This window comes from Patagioenas fasciata, chromosome 2, assembly GCF_037038585.1.
Source record: "Patagioenas fasciata isolate bPatFas1 chromosome 2, bPatFas1.hap1, whole genome shotgun sequence".
Classification (NCBI taxonomy): Eukaryota; Metazoa; Chordata; class Aves; order Columbiformes; family Columbidae; genus Patagioenas; species Patagioenas fasciata.
Window position 1 is genome coordinate 88,888,161 of NC_092521.1, and position 15,631 is coordinate 88,903,791.

At 39.4% G+C, this 15,631-nt stretch overlaps 1 protein-coding gene across 1 annotated transcript; it reads left to right on the forward strand.

Annotated features, from left to right (window-relative positions):
- On the forward strand, positions 1–8,159 carry LOC136097490 (ovalbumin-like). The gene is made up of 8 exons (XM_065829862.2): positions 1–64; positions 1,545–1,729; positions 2,359–2,409; positions 3,008–3,136; positions 3,832–3,949; positions 4,949–5,091; positions 5,269–5,424; positions 7,049–8,159. The coding sequence occupies exons 2-8, from the start codon at positions 1,562–1,564 to the stop codon at positions 7,442–7,444; spliced, it is 1,161 nt and encodes a 386-aa protein (XP_065685934.1). The 5' UTR covers positions 1–64; positions 1,545–1,561; the 3' UTR covers positions 7,445–8,159.
- Positions 8,160–15,631: the final 7,472 nt, after the last annotated feature.

Here is a 15,631-nt window from a genome sequence, read left to right on the forward strand (position 1 = left end):
GCTCAGCCAGTCTGTCTATGTACAGCTGGAGAGCTGTATTGCCTTTGGTGCTGAAGCTCAAAAGGTAAGCATTTCTCTAAGAAAATTTACCTTCTCACTATATCATTTATTGCTTATGCCTAAACTTTAAAAAAAAAAAAAAAGAGCAAATATTATGTTATGTTCAGTATCTTTTAGGATAAAATATTTACGTGGTATTCTCTACAAAAACTTCTCACCTGTGTCTATGCAACCTACACTATTTTATTATGTGTAAAACCTGACTGTTTACAGGAGACTTAAAAGTTCATTCTTTGTGCTTAAAATATTATTATTTTCAGAGTAGCTTATAATTTCATTCAGTATCTCCTAAGTTTGACTTCAGCAGCAAAAGAACAAGTTTGCTTGATTGACCTCCAGTTCAACAGAGTGCACTGAGAGCAAAGCTGTGGCATTCAGTGAATTAGCTAGTTGGTTTGTTTTAGTGTGAAATTTCTCTAACAGTTGCATCTCTGGCAAATACAGACGCTGAACACTACACAAAATAACAATGTGTGTAGGTATGCAGACATATTTTTACAATAATCTACTAAGGTGAATTTGCATACAGAAAGGAAAGTGAGAAATGTATGTTTGACTGTATGCATATAGTCATGGGCGTATTCACTAAAAATCCTGGTGGGGTTTAATACTCTAAAGACAAACTTGAGATCCTAGTATTAAGTATCTATACAAGGGATCGCATTTTGAAAGACAACAAACTTCACAACTTCTGTAAATCACAGGAAGGAAACTAGATTCATGCTGACCTGAAAAGTTATGCTTTATATAAGCACAGTGGGTACACAGGACTTATACTGTCCAGCACTTTATAGCAGCCTTGGATAGAAACAAATATAAAGCTTTTATCAGTCTATGCCACAAACAAACATTCATTCAACAGTGATGTATTATGGTAGACATTGCTATTTTATCATGTCTGCATTTCTATTCTGTCTGAATATCACTAACAAAATTTAATTTCTCGGAAGTGTTATAGTGTAGCATACATAGATATATTTTACTGCATTTATTTACTTTTGGAAAATAAAAATAGTCAGCTGGCCTCTGCTTTTACTTCTATCTGTTCAAACCTAGAGCAAGTCTACTAAAATTTGTACTTTAGATTTTCAGCTTTGCAAGTATGTCATAGACAGATCATAGTTTCATGTTTTCATCAAAGGTACTACAAATTATCAAGCAATTCTAGCCTTCACTGAAAGAAAATAAGTACAAGCAACTGTTGTTTGACTGTTTTGAAAAAGTAAACAGAAATCACATACAGATTAAGAATATTACAGCCAAAAAGGCAACTGTATACAAATGCAAAAGAATACAGAGTTTATGAATACAGAGTTTCTAACATGCACTAGAGGTGGGCATAGCAATAGGCATGTTACTACAGCATGACTTTAAAACTACTTGCTTATACTTCATCACCTACATCTACTATTAAAGTGCATTGTGCTGTGTATGTGCGCTATTCCATTATTACATTATCATTGTACTTCCACTGTTTTTTCTAGGCAATACTGGTTTCACAATGGCCTCCATTGGTGCAGCAAGTGCAGAATTTTCCTTTGAGGTATTCGATGAGCTGAAAGCCCAGTATGTCAATCAGAACATCTTCTTCGCCCCCCTGAGCATCCTGTCAGCTCTGTCCATGCTCTACCTGGGTGTAAGAGGAAACACCAAGGCTCAGATAGATAAGGTGAGGCTACAGTTAAGGATTTAAAACTTCCTGATGCTTAATAGAGCCGCAGCTCTTAATTATATTATAATGCACCTTGCATAGATCAGAGGCTAAAAAATCTGGATCTAGAGTTATCAAAAGCTGCGGCAATCCCCAGCTCTCATAGTGGTAAACAAATGCATCAGCCACAAAACTTGAAACCGGATTTAAATTTTAGTTTTATCGTTGTTAGCAGTAGGATTCTCAAAGAGAACAACACATTCCAGTGGTCCTTTGTTTAGAGTAAGGAAAGCAGGTAAAATGTCCAGGGAAATAGCCAAAACATGTCTCCAGTCTGCAAAATATTTCACATTACTTTTCTGTAGCTCTCACTTCACGTGGTGGATGGCTTGTTAGATGGAAGAAAGCTAGTATTATTAACAGCACACTCTGGAGCTGATTTCTAGATGTCCAATAGGAAAAAAGATCATCTAAGCAGACAACTGGATGCACAGCTATTCACAGATGGTATGGATGGATTGCACCTTTTGAGTCATCCGACTTCTGAGTTAGCCAACAGTTTTACTTTAAATATCATGTGGTAATCTCAGTTGCATAACCTTTTTTGTCATACCTGTTATTTCAGCTGGTGTTAATTTCAATTACAGGTTGTTCACTTTGATAAAATCACAGGATCTGGAGAGACTGTTGAATCTCAGGTACAGAAATAATTTCATCTTCTCTATGTCACTTTCTCCTGGGAGCAAAACCTAGCAGATAAAGCAGCCTTCTAGCCGTTCAAACCCCTCTCTGATGAGTAGCTATTGCTCTGCATGCAAGCAGTTGGGGGAACACTTTGTTCATAAGAATACAGAGAGAGAAGGGAGGTAACAGAGGAATCAGAACAAGCAAAAGATGAAACTGGCATCAAAATATTGGGCAAATAGGGAAAATGACAGATATTTGCATGCTTAGACAAGATAGCTGGATGTTACTGATTTAATGGGACTGGTTGGGAATGGAGGAAAGCCTATTTGATCTGCTGGAGCTGGATTACTGTAGTGGGTAATTAAAAGAACCCCTGGGGGAGGTATGAGGCAATTATAGCAGCAAGACAGTGCAGAATTGTATATATTAGAAAATTACTACAACAGTGTAGTTATAGCAACAAGATAGATATACAGGACAAACAACAGTTTTGTAAGCAGAAGTGTCTGAACTACTTTATTCTTCTCATAAAATATGAAAAATCTACTAAGTACTAAAACTAGAATAACATCATTCATCTTTTTATTTGCTTTAATGCCAACAATTCAGTGCAGTACATCAGTAAACGTCCACACTTCACTTAAAGACGTGTTCATCCAAATCACCAAACCAAGTGACAATTATTCACTCAGCTTTGCCAGTAGACTTTACGCTGAAAAAACATTCCAAATCCTACCGGTGAGTTGCACTAAAATCTTGATCTGAGAGTATTTTAATGTCATAGCTGTAACATCCTGTAATGCAAAATAATTGTCAGAAGTCTAGTTTCTGCTGAAGAAATTTTCTACCATTAGGAAACAGGATTTGTGACTTCTCTCTATCACAGCCTTAACCCTCTGCTCTCTTGAGAAAAAATATGTTTAGCCAAAGAGATGGTTCTGCAAAGTACAGTCATGATCCAATCATGTCAAGATATAATTAATAAAGGTAATTTTCATTGGAAAGAACTTTAACTTTTTTCTTAACTTATAAAACAAACCTGAAAAATAATTTCAGGTTCTCAAAAATATTACAAGTTTTTCCATTGAAGGGAACATTTAATTTAAAATTAAAGGAAAATACCATTGCAAAGTCAAAAGTGAAAAAGTAGGCAAAATTAAAAAAAAAAAACAACAACCCATATTTCAACTGAAATGAATGTATTTTTTTTGGATCAAACTCAATTCTGGGAAATACTTCAAAAAAAATGCAAGCATATACTCTTGCTTGAAGAAATGAATGTCAAATCCTAAAATGCTTACGAATTAGAATAATGGTTTACTGAGTAGCTTTAATGAGCAGATTATTCATATCTGTTGATTTCAGTCTTGTATTTCACATTTTCAAAATGCTTTGACATTCTAATCTGAAAACTGCATACTCTCCATTTGCAGGAATACATGCAATGTGTGAGGGAACTGTATAAAGAAGGTGTGGAAACTGTCAGCTTTCAAACAGCTGCAGATCAAGCCAGAGAGCTCATCAACTCCTGGGTTGAACGTCAGACAAATGGTAAGAGCAAGACAAGTATCAGCATGGGTATTTTCCATTCTGCCACCACATTTGAACAGCATATGGTAATGCTTTAAATCAGGAGAGAACAAAAAAAACCCAAAACCTCTCTCTCTGTTCCTGTTCCTGGAAAATAGATCAGTTCCCAAATATGGAACTGTCATTAATCAATTTTTTTCCCTCAGACACATCCCTTTTAGAGGACTCTCTATATCTGTAGGTGCTTTGTGGGTATGTAACACTTCCAGTTCTGATGAAAGCAGCAGCCCTAGAACATGGTTGGTACACAGTGACAAGTGGTTTGACACTAATGTTGAGAATCTGGATATCCTTTGATCAGCACGCTTTGCCCTCACGATTCCCAGAGTTGTTTGCCTGTTAAGTAGGGCATGCAGTCATAAGGTACTTGAGAAATATTAACAGGTAAAGGGCAATGGAAAACCACAAGCATACCACAATTGGGATTTTTACCCTATTGCACCTCCATGTGGTTCTTTTATTCTTCCAGTCTCTTCCTGGTCCCCTCAAAACATTTCTTTCCCTCCTTCTTGAAGTACATGGCCTGAACAGCAAACACAGATAAAATATGCTGAATTTTAACTTAAATGAAAATATTCATAATCACACAACCTTTGGTGTAATGTCATCATTTGATAGAGAAAACCAGGCCATAATTCAGCTACTGGTGGGAAAGGACTAAGGGAAGAGCGTGCTATGTGTATGAGGACTGCAGAATAAACAGGACCAAAGTATAACAAGAAAGCAGAGTAAAACTCTGGTTTTCTTTCCTGTTACCTTTTCTACATAGACATCTCCTTTCATCTTTGGTTTGAAGCAAGAAGTATTTATGTTTACAGCTGAAAAAAAAATTATCTCTGCCCTACACCCTCCTCCCCACATATTCTATATCCTCCATTTAATGTTATGACTGCCAAGTAAGATGTGTTACACACAGATATGTTATATACATGTGTTCTCTTTTCCTATTCGTTATTAAAGGAATGATCAGAAATACCCTTCCACCGGGCTCTGTGGATCCCCAGACTGAAATCGTCCTTGTCAATGCCATTTACTTCAAAGGAGTGTGGGAGAAAGCATTTCAGGTTGAAGACACCCAGACAATGCCGTTCAGAGTGACTGAGGTACATGGGCATACATCACCCTAAAGGTGTCATCTTTTAGAATTTGTGAAGAGAGTAGACACATTGTTATACAGTCTTTCTGGACAAGAGCAATCAGTACTTTTAACCATAAGGAGACATTTCTATGTTACAAGAATAATCTTTGTGAAAACTATATTATCTTATTTGGTTTTGCAGCAAGAAAGTGAACCTGTGCAGATGATGTACCAGATTGGTTCATTTAAAGTGGCAGAGCTGTCTTCTGAGAGAATGAAGATCCTGGAGCTTCCATATGCCAGCGGCATGCTGAGCATGTGGGTGATCTTGCCTGATGATATCTCTGGCCTGGAGCAGGTATGACTCTGGGAACTGGGTTTCAGAAACCATGAACACAGCGAATGTAGACGCTGCAAAGCCCTTCACAATCAAATTATCCTAAAACACTTCACCAGTGAAGATGTGAACACTAGCAACATGGGATTGTTGCATAGAAGCATGTAGCTGGCTCAGTGGTCCCACAATAGTTTGTGCTGAGCACGGATTACTTACAGGACTACTTCAGTCGGTTAAATATTGGTCAACACAGAGCAGATTCTTCTTGGCTAATCAGCTGTTACTCCAGCAGCTTGAACGCCAAACATTTATGCCTCCATTTCTGCCCATTGAGGAGCTTCCTGGGAAGTTCATGTTATCTTTAGTAGTTGTAATTATTGCTTGGTTTGGCAGTGCTCAACATGTCTCCTTCATATCTTCAAAATTAAACTATCTAAAAACTAGGCATGAAGGGTACTGAAGTGGTTAAAGCAATTTCAGGAAATAAAATGTACATGACATACTATTGTTGATATGAACAGAATACAGGCATGGGATATTGTAATTAGCAGGACTGTAGTTAGTCTGAATAGGAAAGGTTATGTAATAAATGAGAGTTCACTGAGATATTTGTACACTAACTCAAAGAATCTAAATTATAAAAATGAAGAGGAATTTGAACACAGCTAAATTTCCATCAGTTATGATTGCAGACATGCATAATGAAGACTACATATAATTCTGGAAAAAAAAAAAAGTAGGTATACATAGGAGAACAAACACTGTATATTATAATTAGAAAGTCTGAAAAGGAAAAACTTGGATAAAATGGAATCTCTATATGCATAAGAAAAAAAATGTATTTGGATGAAGTTGGTAAGAGAGACTATATCGACATGGTGTTACTACATACTGCCATGTCTAGATCTGCACACTTAGCAAGTTAGCAGAGAGATACTTAGTAAATTAGCAGAGAAAGAAATATTACTAGGCATGAAGCAACATACACAATAATGGAAACAACCAATTAGTCTGGAGAGCAATCACTAACAAGGGTACTCACTCTTCTAATGGTCACCAATGCAAGCGTTGATTGTGCTGTTTTAGACTTTCTTTCTTGATTGGCAGAGATAACTTTGAATTGAGTGTGCTTGGACTAGTACAGTGTAACTAAAATAAAAGGATACTTTACAACTTAGCCTTTACTTTTAAAAAGCCAATTTCTCATAAAAAATATTAGTTCCTAGTATAGTAACATTTGTTCAGGTATTAGTAATTGGTTACCATTAACACCTTGTTATTTGGAGGTCTTAAATGTAGGTAGAGCTTACAACTCAAAAGTACAGAATTATTTTTGGAATGTATTCCCCTAAGTAATGAAGATAAATAGCAAGAGCTTTAGGTGAAATTTGCTAAGTAGCCACCACATTAAAAAAATTGATTGGCAGTGAGTGAGTCTGTTAAAGAAATAGAAAACAAGACAGAACAGATAAGGAAGAGTCATAGTTTGCTTTTCTGTCCTAGATACATTAATCTGTATTAATCTAGAAAAAATGTCATAACAAGAGCAGTCAGTGAAAAAGGAAAAAAACACTGCTGGTACTGCACTGCCACAAAGGAAGTTGTGCTCTCAACCCAGAGATCTTATTCTCTTGTTTCCTTGCAGATTGAGAAGGCAATCACCTTTGAAAAACTCCAGGAGTGGACCAGTTCTAATTTGATGGAAGAGAAGACAGTGAAAGTGTACCTCCCCCGCATGAAGATAGAGGAGAAATACAACCTCACATCTGTCTTAATGGGCTTGGGTATAACTGACCTGTTCAGCTCATCAGCCGATCTCTCTGGCCTCTCTTCAGCAGAGAGGCTGAAGGTGTCTGAAGCTGTTCATCAGGCATTTGTTGAAATCAATGAAGCAGGCAGTGAGGTGGCAGGCTCATCAGGAGCTGGGGTCAAGGATGAAAGTGCCTCTCAAGAGTTTAAGGTTGACCATCCTTTCCTCTTCGTGATCAGGCACAACCCAACCGATGGCATCCTCTTCTTAGGCAGATGCATTTCCCCTTAAAGACAAGGAAGCTGAAAGAGTTTCTGTCCCTCACAGCAAGACCCAAAGCACTGCAGTATCAGAGTAAAAAGAAAGGCATACTCTCTTTTTCATCCGTATTTTCTAAATCCAGAGGGCTTTCTTTAAAAAAAATAATAAATAAATCAGAGAAATTATAGAATGAAAACAGCGGTCCTTTACCTTTCCTTTCTGTGTAGAGTAATATTATTTACTCATGAACGAAGGATTAAAGGAATGAAAACCAGGCCCAAAGAAAACATGAACAGAGATGCTCCTGGTGCAAGTTAACAATACTAGTACCAATTCATCACACTGAAAAATCACAAACCCATTCATCAGCAGGACTTTTATGGAAAAAAATGCAGTCTCCCAATGAAGCCAGCTTTTTCTACGGCCAAACTTCATGGGGACTCCTCTGCAATTAGCCACTTGAAAACTCCCAGATTAAATTCTAAACTGTCACCAGCCATTCCTACTCTGACAAGGCAATCGCTTTTTCTTTGTGCTCCTGATACTGCAAGGTTCTTCCTCACTTTCTAAAGATGCATTATAGAAATCTTATAATTTGTATTTCTCCTTAAGCCTTTTTGGCTCAATTGTCTTGACTAAATATGGCATATTACTATTCAAATTGTTTTCCATGTATCCATATGTGATGGGTCTTGTGTACGTACTCTTTTGCTCCCTTAATCATAATAAAAACACGTTTAAGCAAGTGCATTTCATCTGGAGTATTTCAAGTGTGCCTGGGATGAAGTAATCCTGGTTATATGTACAAAGTGGGGGATGAAAAGCTGGAGAGCAGCCCTGTAGAAAGAGATTTGGGGGTTTGGGTTGATGGCAGGTTGAATACAAGTCAACAGTGTGCTCTGGCAACCAAAAGGGCCATTTATGTCCTGGGGTGCATCAAGCACAGTATAACTGCCAGTCAAGGGATGCAATTGTCCCACTCGACACTGTACTGGTGCAGCCTCACCTCAAGTACTGCTTGCAGTTTTGGGCATCTCAGTATAAGAAAGACATCAAACTATAAGAGTGTGTCCAGAGGAGGGCAACCAAGATGGTGAAAGGCCTCGAGGGCAAAACTTATGAGGAGCAGCTGAGGTCACTTGGTTTGTTCAGCCTGGAGAAGCGAAGGCTGAGGGGTGACCTCATGGCAGCTACAGCTTCCTCAGGGGAGCAGCAGAGGGGGCGGTGCTGGTCTCTCTCTGGTGACCAGCAACAGGACACAAGGAGATGGCATGAAGCTGTGTCAGGGGAAGTTCAGACTGGACATTAGGAAAAGGTTCTTCAATGACATGGTGGTCGATCACTGGAACAGGCTCCTCTGGGATGTGGTCACAGCACCAAGCCTGTTAGAGTTCAAGGAGTGTCTGGATGATGCTCTTAGTCATATGGTTTAGTTTTAGATAGCCCTGCAAAAAGCAGGGAATCGCACTTGATGATCCTTATGAGTCTCTTCTAATGAGATATTCTGTGATTCTTTTATCAGAGTTGATTCATTGCTTACAGAGAGATGAGGAATGAGAGTCTGTCCTAACACTGGGCTACGATACAATATTGAGACCAGTGTTCTGCCAGGAAGGGACCAGAATGACCCATAATCTCTCAAGCATGCAACTCCAACTAGTCACATACAACACTTTCAGCACAAACCATGATTCATCCAGTCTCTCTGAAACAAGTGTCGATAAGCAGTTTGGAAGGCAGCTGGATATGTGCAGAATCTACACCTCACTGAGACCATAACACTGCCTTGAAGAATACGTGGGAATGGGAATAGGAAGGGGCTTTCTAGTTATCTTTGTGGTGTATTTATAAAGCTTTATAGGCTCTTCTTTGGTAACTAAAGAGAATAATCACACTAAAAGAAGCAATGTCTATGGCAAGTTGAAGTTTCTCTCTACAATGAATTATTCTTCCCTTTGTCACTGAAACAAGAAAGAAAACAGACCTGTGAGGAACTGTCACAAAGAAGTACCAGAAGAGTGAAAGGAAGATTTTTTGGGGTGAAGTTACTGCGAGAAAGCTATGCTCTTTCTAGACTCCAGTATGCACAGCATGGCACGTGTGCTGGGTCGTCTGTGATGGTATGTTTTCTCAGTTCCACCTCACAGTATTCAGTTTGTTCTACGTTTTTTTTGGCTACTCCCTCTCTCCCTCACTCCCCTCTTCAAGATAACACACAATTTGGCCGTACCTATGGGACATAACTTGCTGGTAGCGAACACGATCTTGCAAAAGAAGGAAGATTACAAGACACCACCTCCACTGGTGTATAAATAGTTCAAATATTTTCCTTTACTTTCCTGTATCTTAGTCAATTGCTGGTCAGGAGATAACAAATGGGGAAATCTTGCAAGAGTGATAACAATGTGTTTACTATTGCTCTGGAGTTTCTGTTATCTGGTCATGGAAATAGGGTACCTAAAATTCTCAGGACACTTAATTTTCAGCAGATTTGTTCTAAAACTTCCCTATTTATAGGCCATTGTATTTCTTATCAATTAATGCATACTTCTTCATAAACAGAAGATGCAAAGAAGTGTATCTACTCCTGTATGTAGACAGATTCAGTGTGGCCTCCTTATTTCTCCTGACTTCCGCCAGTACAGCAACCAGCAGTCATATTCTTGTCCTCAGTAGCCACCTCCTTATCCTTCCTCAACATTCTCAGCCCTGTGTTTTCAGAGACTGAAAACTTCGAAACCATTTTGGGACTTGGCAAATCACACACCCATGAAGGAACGGATGCTGGAGTCCTCAGATCTCAGACCCAGAAATATTTGTCTAACAGTCAAAAACTCCAATAGCCTTCCACACCTGAGGCACTGTAGCTTTTGTAATAATAGACACATAAATGTCAGGCCTGGATGCAGTCCCAAGTTGGGTGACAGATATCAGACCACCATCACCCATCATGGAACAAGTCCTCTCCTTTGTGCCAACAGAGGAGGCTACAGCTTTCTCTCTCCATCCCCAAAGAAGCAAATTAGTCAGCACGATGTCCCAGAGACTTTGACTCTCCTCTGTGTCATGAAGTACAGCTGGATTGACCTCTCTTTTACCCCTAATATTTCTTTCTGCACAAGTGTGGAAGAAAGCTCAGATTCTCAGCTTTAGGACCCATCATAAGAGGCTTCTACTTGCTCTGCCACCACACCTTTTATGTATTTGTCATTGCACACATACAAAGAGGCACAATTAATTCAAAGGATTAATGAGCTGTGCAGATACAAGACCACACTTGTTCATCTGCCTGCAGTCTTACAGTAGGAAGGTAATTCACGTAATGAATTTCCACAGAGATGACAGAATTTGACCCCGGGGCTCTATTGTTTATTCCAGAATACGTAAGAATGTAAGCAATATTGCTCAGTTGAACAAAGTCAGCTATCTGCAAAAATTGGTCTCCTGAAGTTCACAGAATTAGAGAGTAACTTGTGTTAGAATGGGCAGCTGACAGTCATCTGGTCTTCAAAGCTATACCGTGTTGCTCATGACCTTTCCCTGTCAAATGTTGTATAGCTTTAAGATTGTAGAATACGCAATCTTCTGATTAATGTCATTTTAAACATAAATCCACATCTCACTAATGTCGAAGTAGTACAAGCCATTCAGCCAGCTTAGGTTTCTCTCACCAAATCAGAGGTAGCCACATGTGACAATCAGCCCCACCAGTTCCCTCATTTTCATTCTCCAATGGTCAGCTAAAAGCTCTCACTGTTCCTTGCCACTTTTAACACTCTCTGAACCAAAGTCTAGAGAATATCTCTGTGAATCCCAAGCAGTGCTTAGTCACCCTGTGAACAGCAGGTTCCTTGGATGGTTCATGATGTTTAGGAGCAAAGGTGAGATAATGCACGGCTTCATGCTACACATTTTTAGCCCTAGTAGCATAATTTATACTTTGTCTCCATTTTGCTATACATAGATATCCATGTGATATCATTCGCACCTGGTCTCCCTTTCCTCATTGTTATAGTCTTAAATATCACAAAATAAAGACTCTAATATCATAGGGCTCTGTCTTGTAACACGAGCAAATGCTCACAATTGCGTGATATTACCAAGAAAAAGATTCTGAACCAATGTGGAGCTTTTATTTTTCCAATTCATACAGCACTTTCCTATGTTTTTTAAATGTTAGCAATAGCAAGCCACAGCCCAAAATCAAAGCAGGCAAAAAATTAATTTGTTATAAGCATCTTACAGACAACAGGAACAGAATCCTGGAGCCAAGCAAATCCTTACAGTGGAAGGCTGACTTCTTAGTCACACAAGTAAAATTTCAATGCTGTGGTTTTGGTAAGGTCAGCACGGAACAGGAGAATAATGAGGTGTCAGATGAGCTCCTGTAAGGAATGCAGAGATATGGGAATTAAAGGCGAACAAAGAGGGTGGAGGAAGAATCATTAAACTTCACAGGACTATGTGTAAGAGCAGTTCCTCTTTCCTCTTTCCTCTTTCCTCTTTTCTTTCTCATTGTGCTTCATTGCTTGGTCACAGTTCATTTCTGTCTAGTAACTCCCTTTTCCCAAGGCACTGACCACCCCACCCTCACCATGCCCCCCTTTACTCTCCTTGCCCTTCAGCAATCTCTATCTACTCCTTGGGGCAGTGAGCTAAGAGGGCAGGGCTGGGTTCAGGCCCTGTTTCTAATATGAGAAATATCAGGGAGAGGAACGTTTGGGACTAAGGAAGAAAGTAGGAGGGGGTTGTTGCCACTCCTACTGCCTAGAGGGATCATCTGCCACACAATAAGGCTGTGTGCTGCTCAACTACAGAATGCAAGCTGCACCTCAGCTGCACCTGCAGGAGGTGGGGTGAGGGCCCAATTCCTCCAGCCACAGAGAGCAGCCTGGGAAACTCCAAACAGCACAAAGCAGGATTCAGCTTCCTGATCCAGCAGTTGCGCAGCTGACATACAGTTACACCCTTTGAGAGGTTTCTTCGGAAAAATGACAAGTTTCGGCTAAAGCGCATACAGGCCACACATACATTATTACTCATAATGCAGTACTGGGTACCGCGATTGAGACATTCAGGCCACACTTTATATTTTTGATGTTAACTACTACCCGGCGTATTTAAAAAAATGCTCACCGCCTGAGTCACTCAAAGGAAAACTGCACCCTTGCACATGTGAAAACAGTGTGCACATTCATTAAAAGATAGATGATCTCTTTTCAGTTATAGAGATCGGCCCTTTCTCAGAAGTGTTGTAGTTCTTCACAGGGCTAAATTTCTCAGGAAAAACACTACCTTTATTAATTACAGTGTCTAAGCCAAAGCATGTAGAAGTAATAGTTAAGTATGATGAACTGTGCCAGTAGAGTCCAATTTCACCACACCTTTGCTTTCTGGAGGTGGGGAGCAAAATGCCTCAGTAATATTTATACAGGAACCTCACCACACCCTCTGGAAACTCACAAGGTTTTAAACACTGCTGGAATATGTCAGCAAAGATTGCTTGGCAAGGGTAGGCTTGCAAACCTACTGTAGGAGGAACACAACAGATAGTTATCTCGGCTTTCAAACTCTTATCCTCCCCATGCCTCTTTTATCTCCTGAAGTCCTTTTAAAGGTTTAGAAACACTTAACATCCTTTCGTGTTTAAAATCTACTGGCCTGCTGTGGCTGGAAAAAATAAAAAATGTGAACCAGAAATTCTTCCCTCCCAAGTAAATAAACAGTGCTTATACTATTAAAAAATATTTGAAGATGTCGGGGAAACTGAGCAGCTTCTCTTCAAATGTCACTTTTTCCTTTGATCTACCTGAAACAGAGAACACATTCATTTTGAATTAAATCAGATTTCCAAGAGCTATACAGAGTTGATAGCTAAATAAGTTAACAATGAATATTAAAACGAGCCATGGAAATTTGTATCCTAAAATATTCTGTGAAGCAGTAGCTACCATTTTTCTGTGACAGAAAGTCTTTATCTCAAGACCCTCAAAAACCTTTAAAGAGCACTTAAAAATGTTCTGTTTACATATCAAGCATTACACCTACTCCCGAACCCTGGTGTTAATGAACAGAGCAACACACTGTGTAAGAAAGTCACAATGCCTTGTGCTAAGTTAAACTGAAACTGGAGGAAAACTACATGCATTTATATAGCTGAAATCTGGCCAGGGCAGTGCTGTCCTGCCAATATTTGTCCTGACCAAATGGAAACACGAACGGCTGCAACGAAAGAGCTCACAGGTTTACTTTCCACTGGAAGGATACTATTAATATAACACTTCCAGCGGGCTGCTGTGTTGACGTAGCATAGGGTGGGAGTGAGAGCACCGCGGCTACTGAGTCAGCGGCATCGCTCATTGAACCCTGGCCTCTGGTGATGCTAATTTAAAAGGATATTGTAAAGTGTTGTCAATCCATCATGTCAATGTAGCATATGTTGTTCCTTGATACAAGTATAATTTTAGTTACTCAGTATGCTTTGCTTTTTTTTTTTTTTTTTTGCTAATGACCACAAATGTCATTCAAGAAGTGTTTTTAAAAGTCAGCTTTAAAATCTTGTACAAAGGCACAAGCCTCTCATTCACCCTAACCCAGCACTTCTGTGTAAACAGAACACCTCAGTCACTTCTTGTAAAGCAGCAAGTAGTATTATTGGTAAGCAAATTAAATTACTCCCTGCTTTAAAACCAGAAAACCCACAGAAATTGCTCTAAGGGTTGAACTCTATCCAGTGTATCTATCATTCATTCAACAGCACAGGTAAATTTGCAGAGATTACTCAAACCATTTAGGCTTTGAGAATCACTTAGGGCCAATGTAAACAGATTACAACTTTCCTGGGCGCAATGGAAGCAATTAATTCTGCAGCGAACATCTCTCCTACACTATGCTGCTCTCTGGAAAATGTAACACATGCATCTAATTGCAACTCACACTGAAACATTCTGGTTTTTTTGTAGCTACAATTTCAAAAGACCAGAGGGGCAGGAAAAGACCATCAGATTAAAAGCGTGGGGTTCTTCCAGAAGCAGGAAAGTGACTTTAACAAAGCTTATGGCTTCCAAGTTATATTGATGCAGAAGGTTCATAATTGGCATGGGACCCTTTGCTGCTGCACCCTCCAATACCCTACACCAAATTTTGCAGCTACTTGTATGGATCATTCCTCATTAGAGGATGCTCTGTGCCAGCCACAGACCTACAACTTAAGCCCATGTTGAATGTATGTTCATAGACAGCAAGTCAGAAGAAAGGTCTCAGAAGGTAGATTATACCAAGGAGACAGACCTTTGTGAGTGAGTCTTGCTCAGTGTCGAAGAGGCAGCCCTGAAGAGATAAGCAGCTCCTATCCAGGTTTTCAAGGTGACAATATCAACAGTGCAGAGAGGTAAAGAACGAAATAAAGGGCAAGGGTAGAATTACAGGAGGTTTTTCAGTCAGAGGTGAGAGTGGAGATGAACAGATACAACAAGGACAACAGAGGAAGAGACAGCATGACTGTGAACAAAAGTAGGGAAGGAGGTATTTTGGTAGCCAAGGCAAGAAGAATAAGAGGATTTGACAGAATATCTGTTTCTGGAATGGAAAATGAGGAATACATCTCTGAGGTGCTACACTGGTCAAACAGCAGATTTCAGATTAGGGTGGAGAAACAGCAGCAGAAGAAAAAGAAGCCTAATCTAAGACTCACATCAGGTTCTAGTGATGTCACCACTGATAATAAAGACGAGGATCTGGTGACTCTTCTTCAACCTTCAGTATCTCACAGTGACAACATTTCTCTTATTGCACAGTCTCAGAATCCTTCAAAATTAACAAAATCCATTTTTCTAAAACAGAAACCCACTAGGAGTGACAAACACTTTATCAGTAGGAAACAGAAAATAGAACAACTCACGCATAGGAAGTCCTGTCCTTTCTCTGTCTGTCTGTTCTTCAGAAATAATTTCTATTAGAGGAATCATAAAAAAGTAGGTCAACAACTACAATTTTAAACCCTCTAAACCACAAAAGAAAGGTTGTTTAAAGTAGTGCAGTTTCAAGTTGTTACTAATCTGTTGCCACAAAATTGTTTATAGAAATACTTATGCAGTCAGTTTTGTAAGGTTCATGTATGGTATCATACCACCACTTCACATCCCACTCAGATGATTCAGGTCTTCCACAGGGATGTGGCCTTCAAGGCATAATGAATTGCACAGTCATGAGTCATAA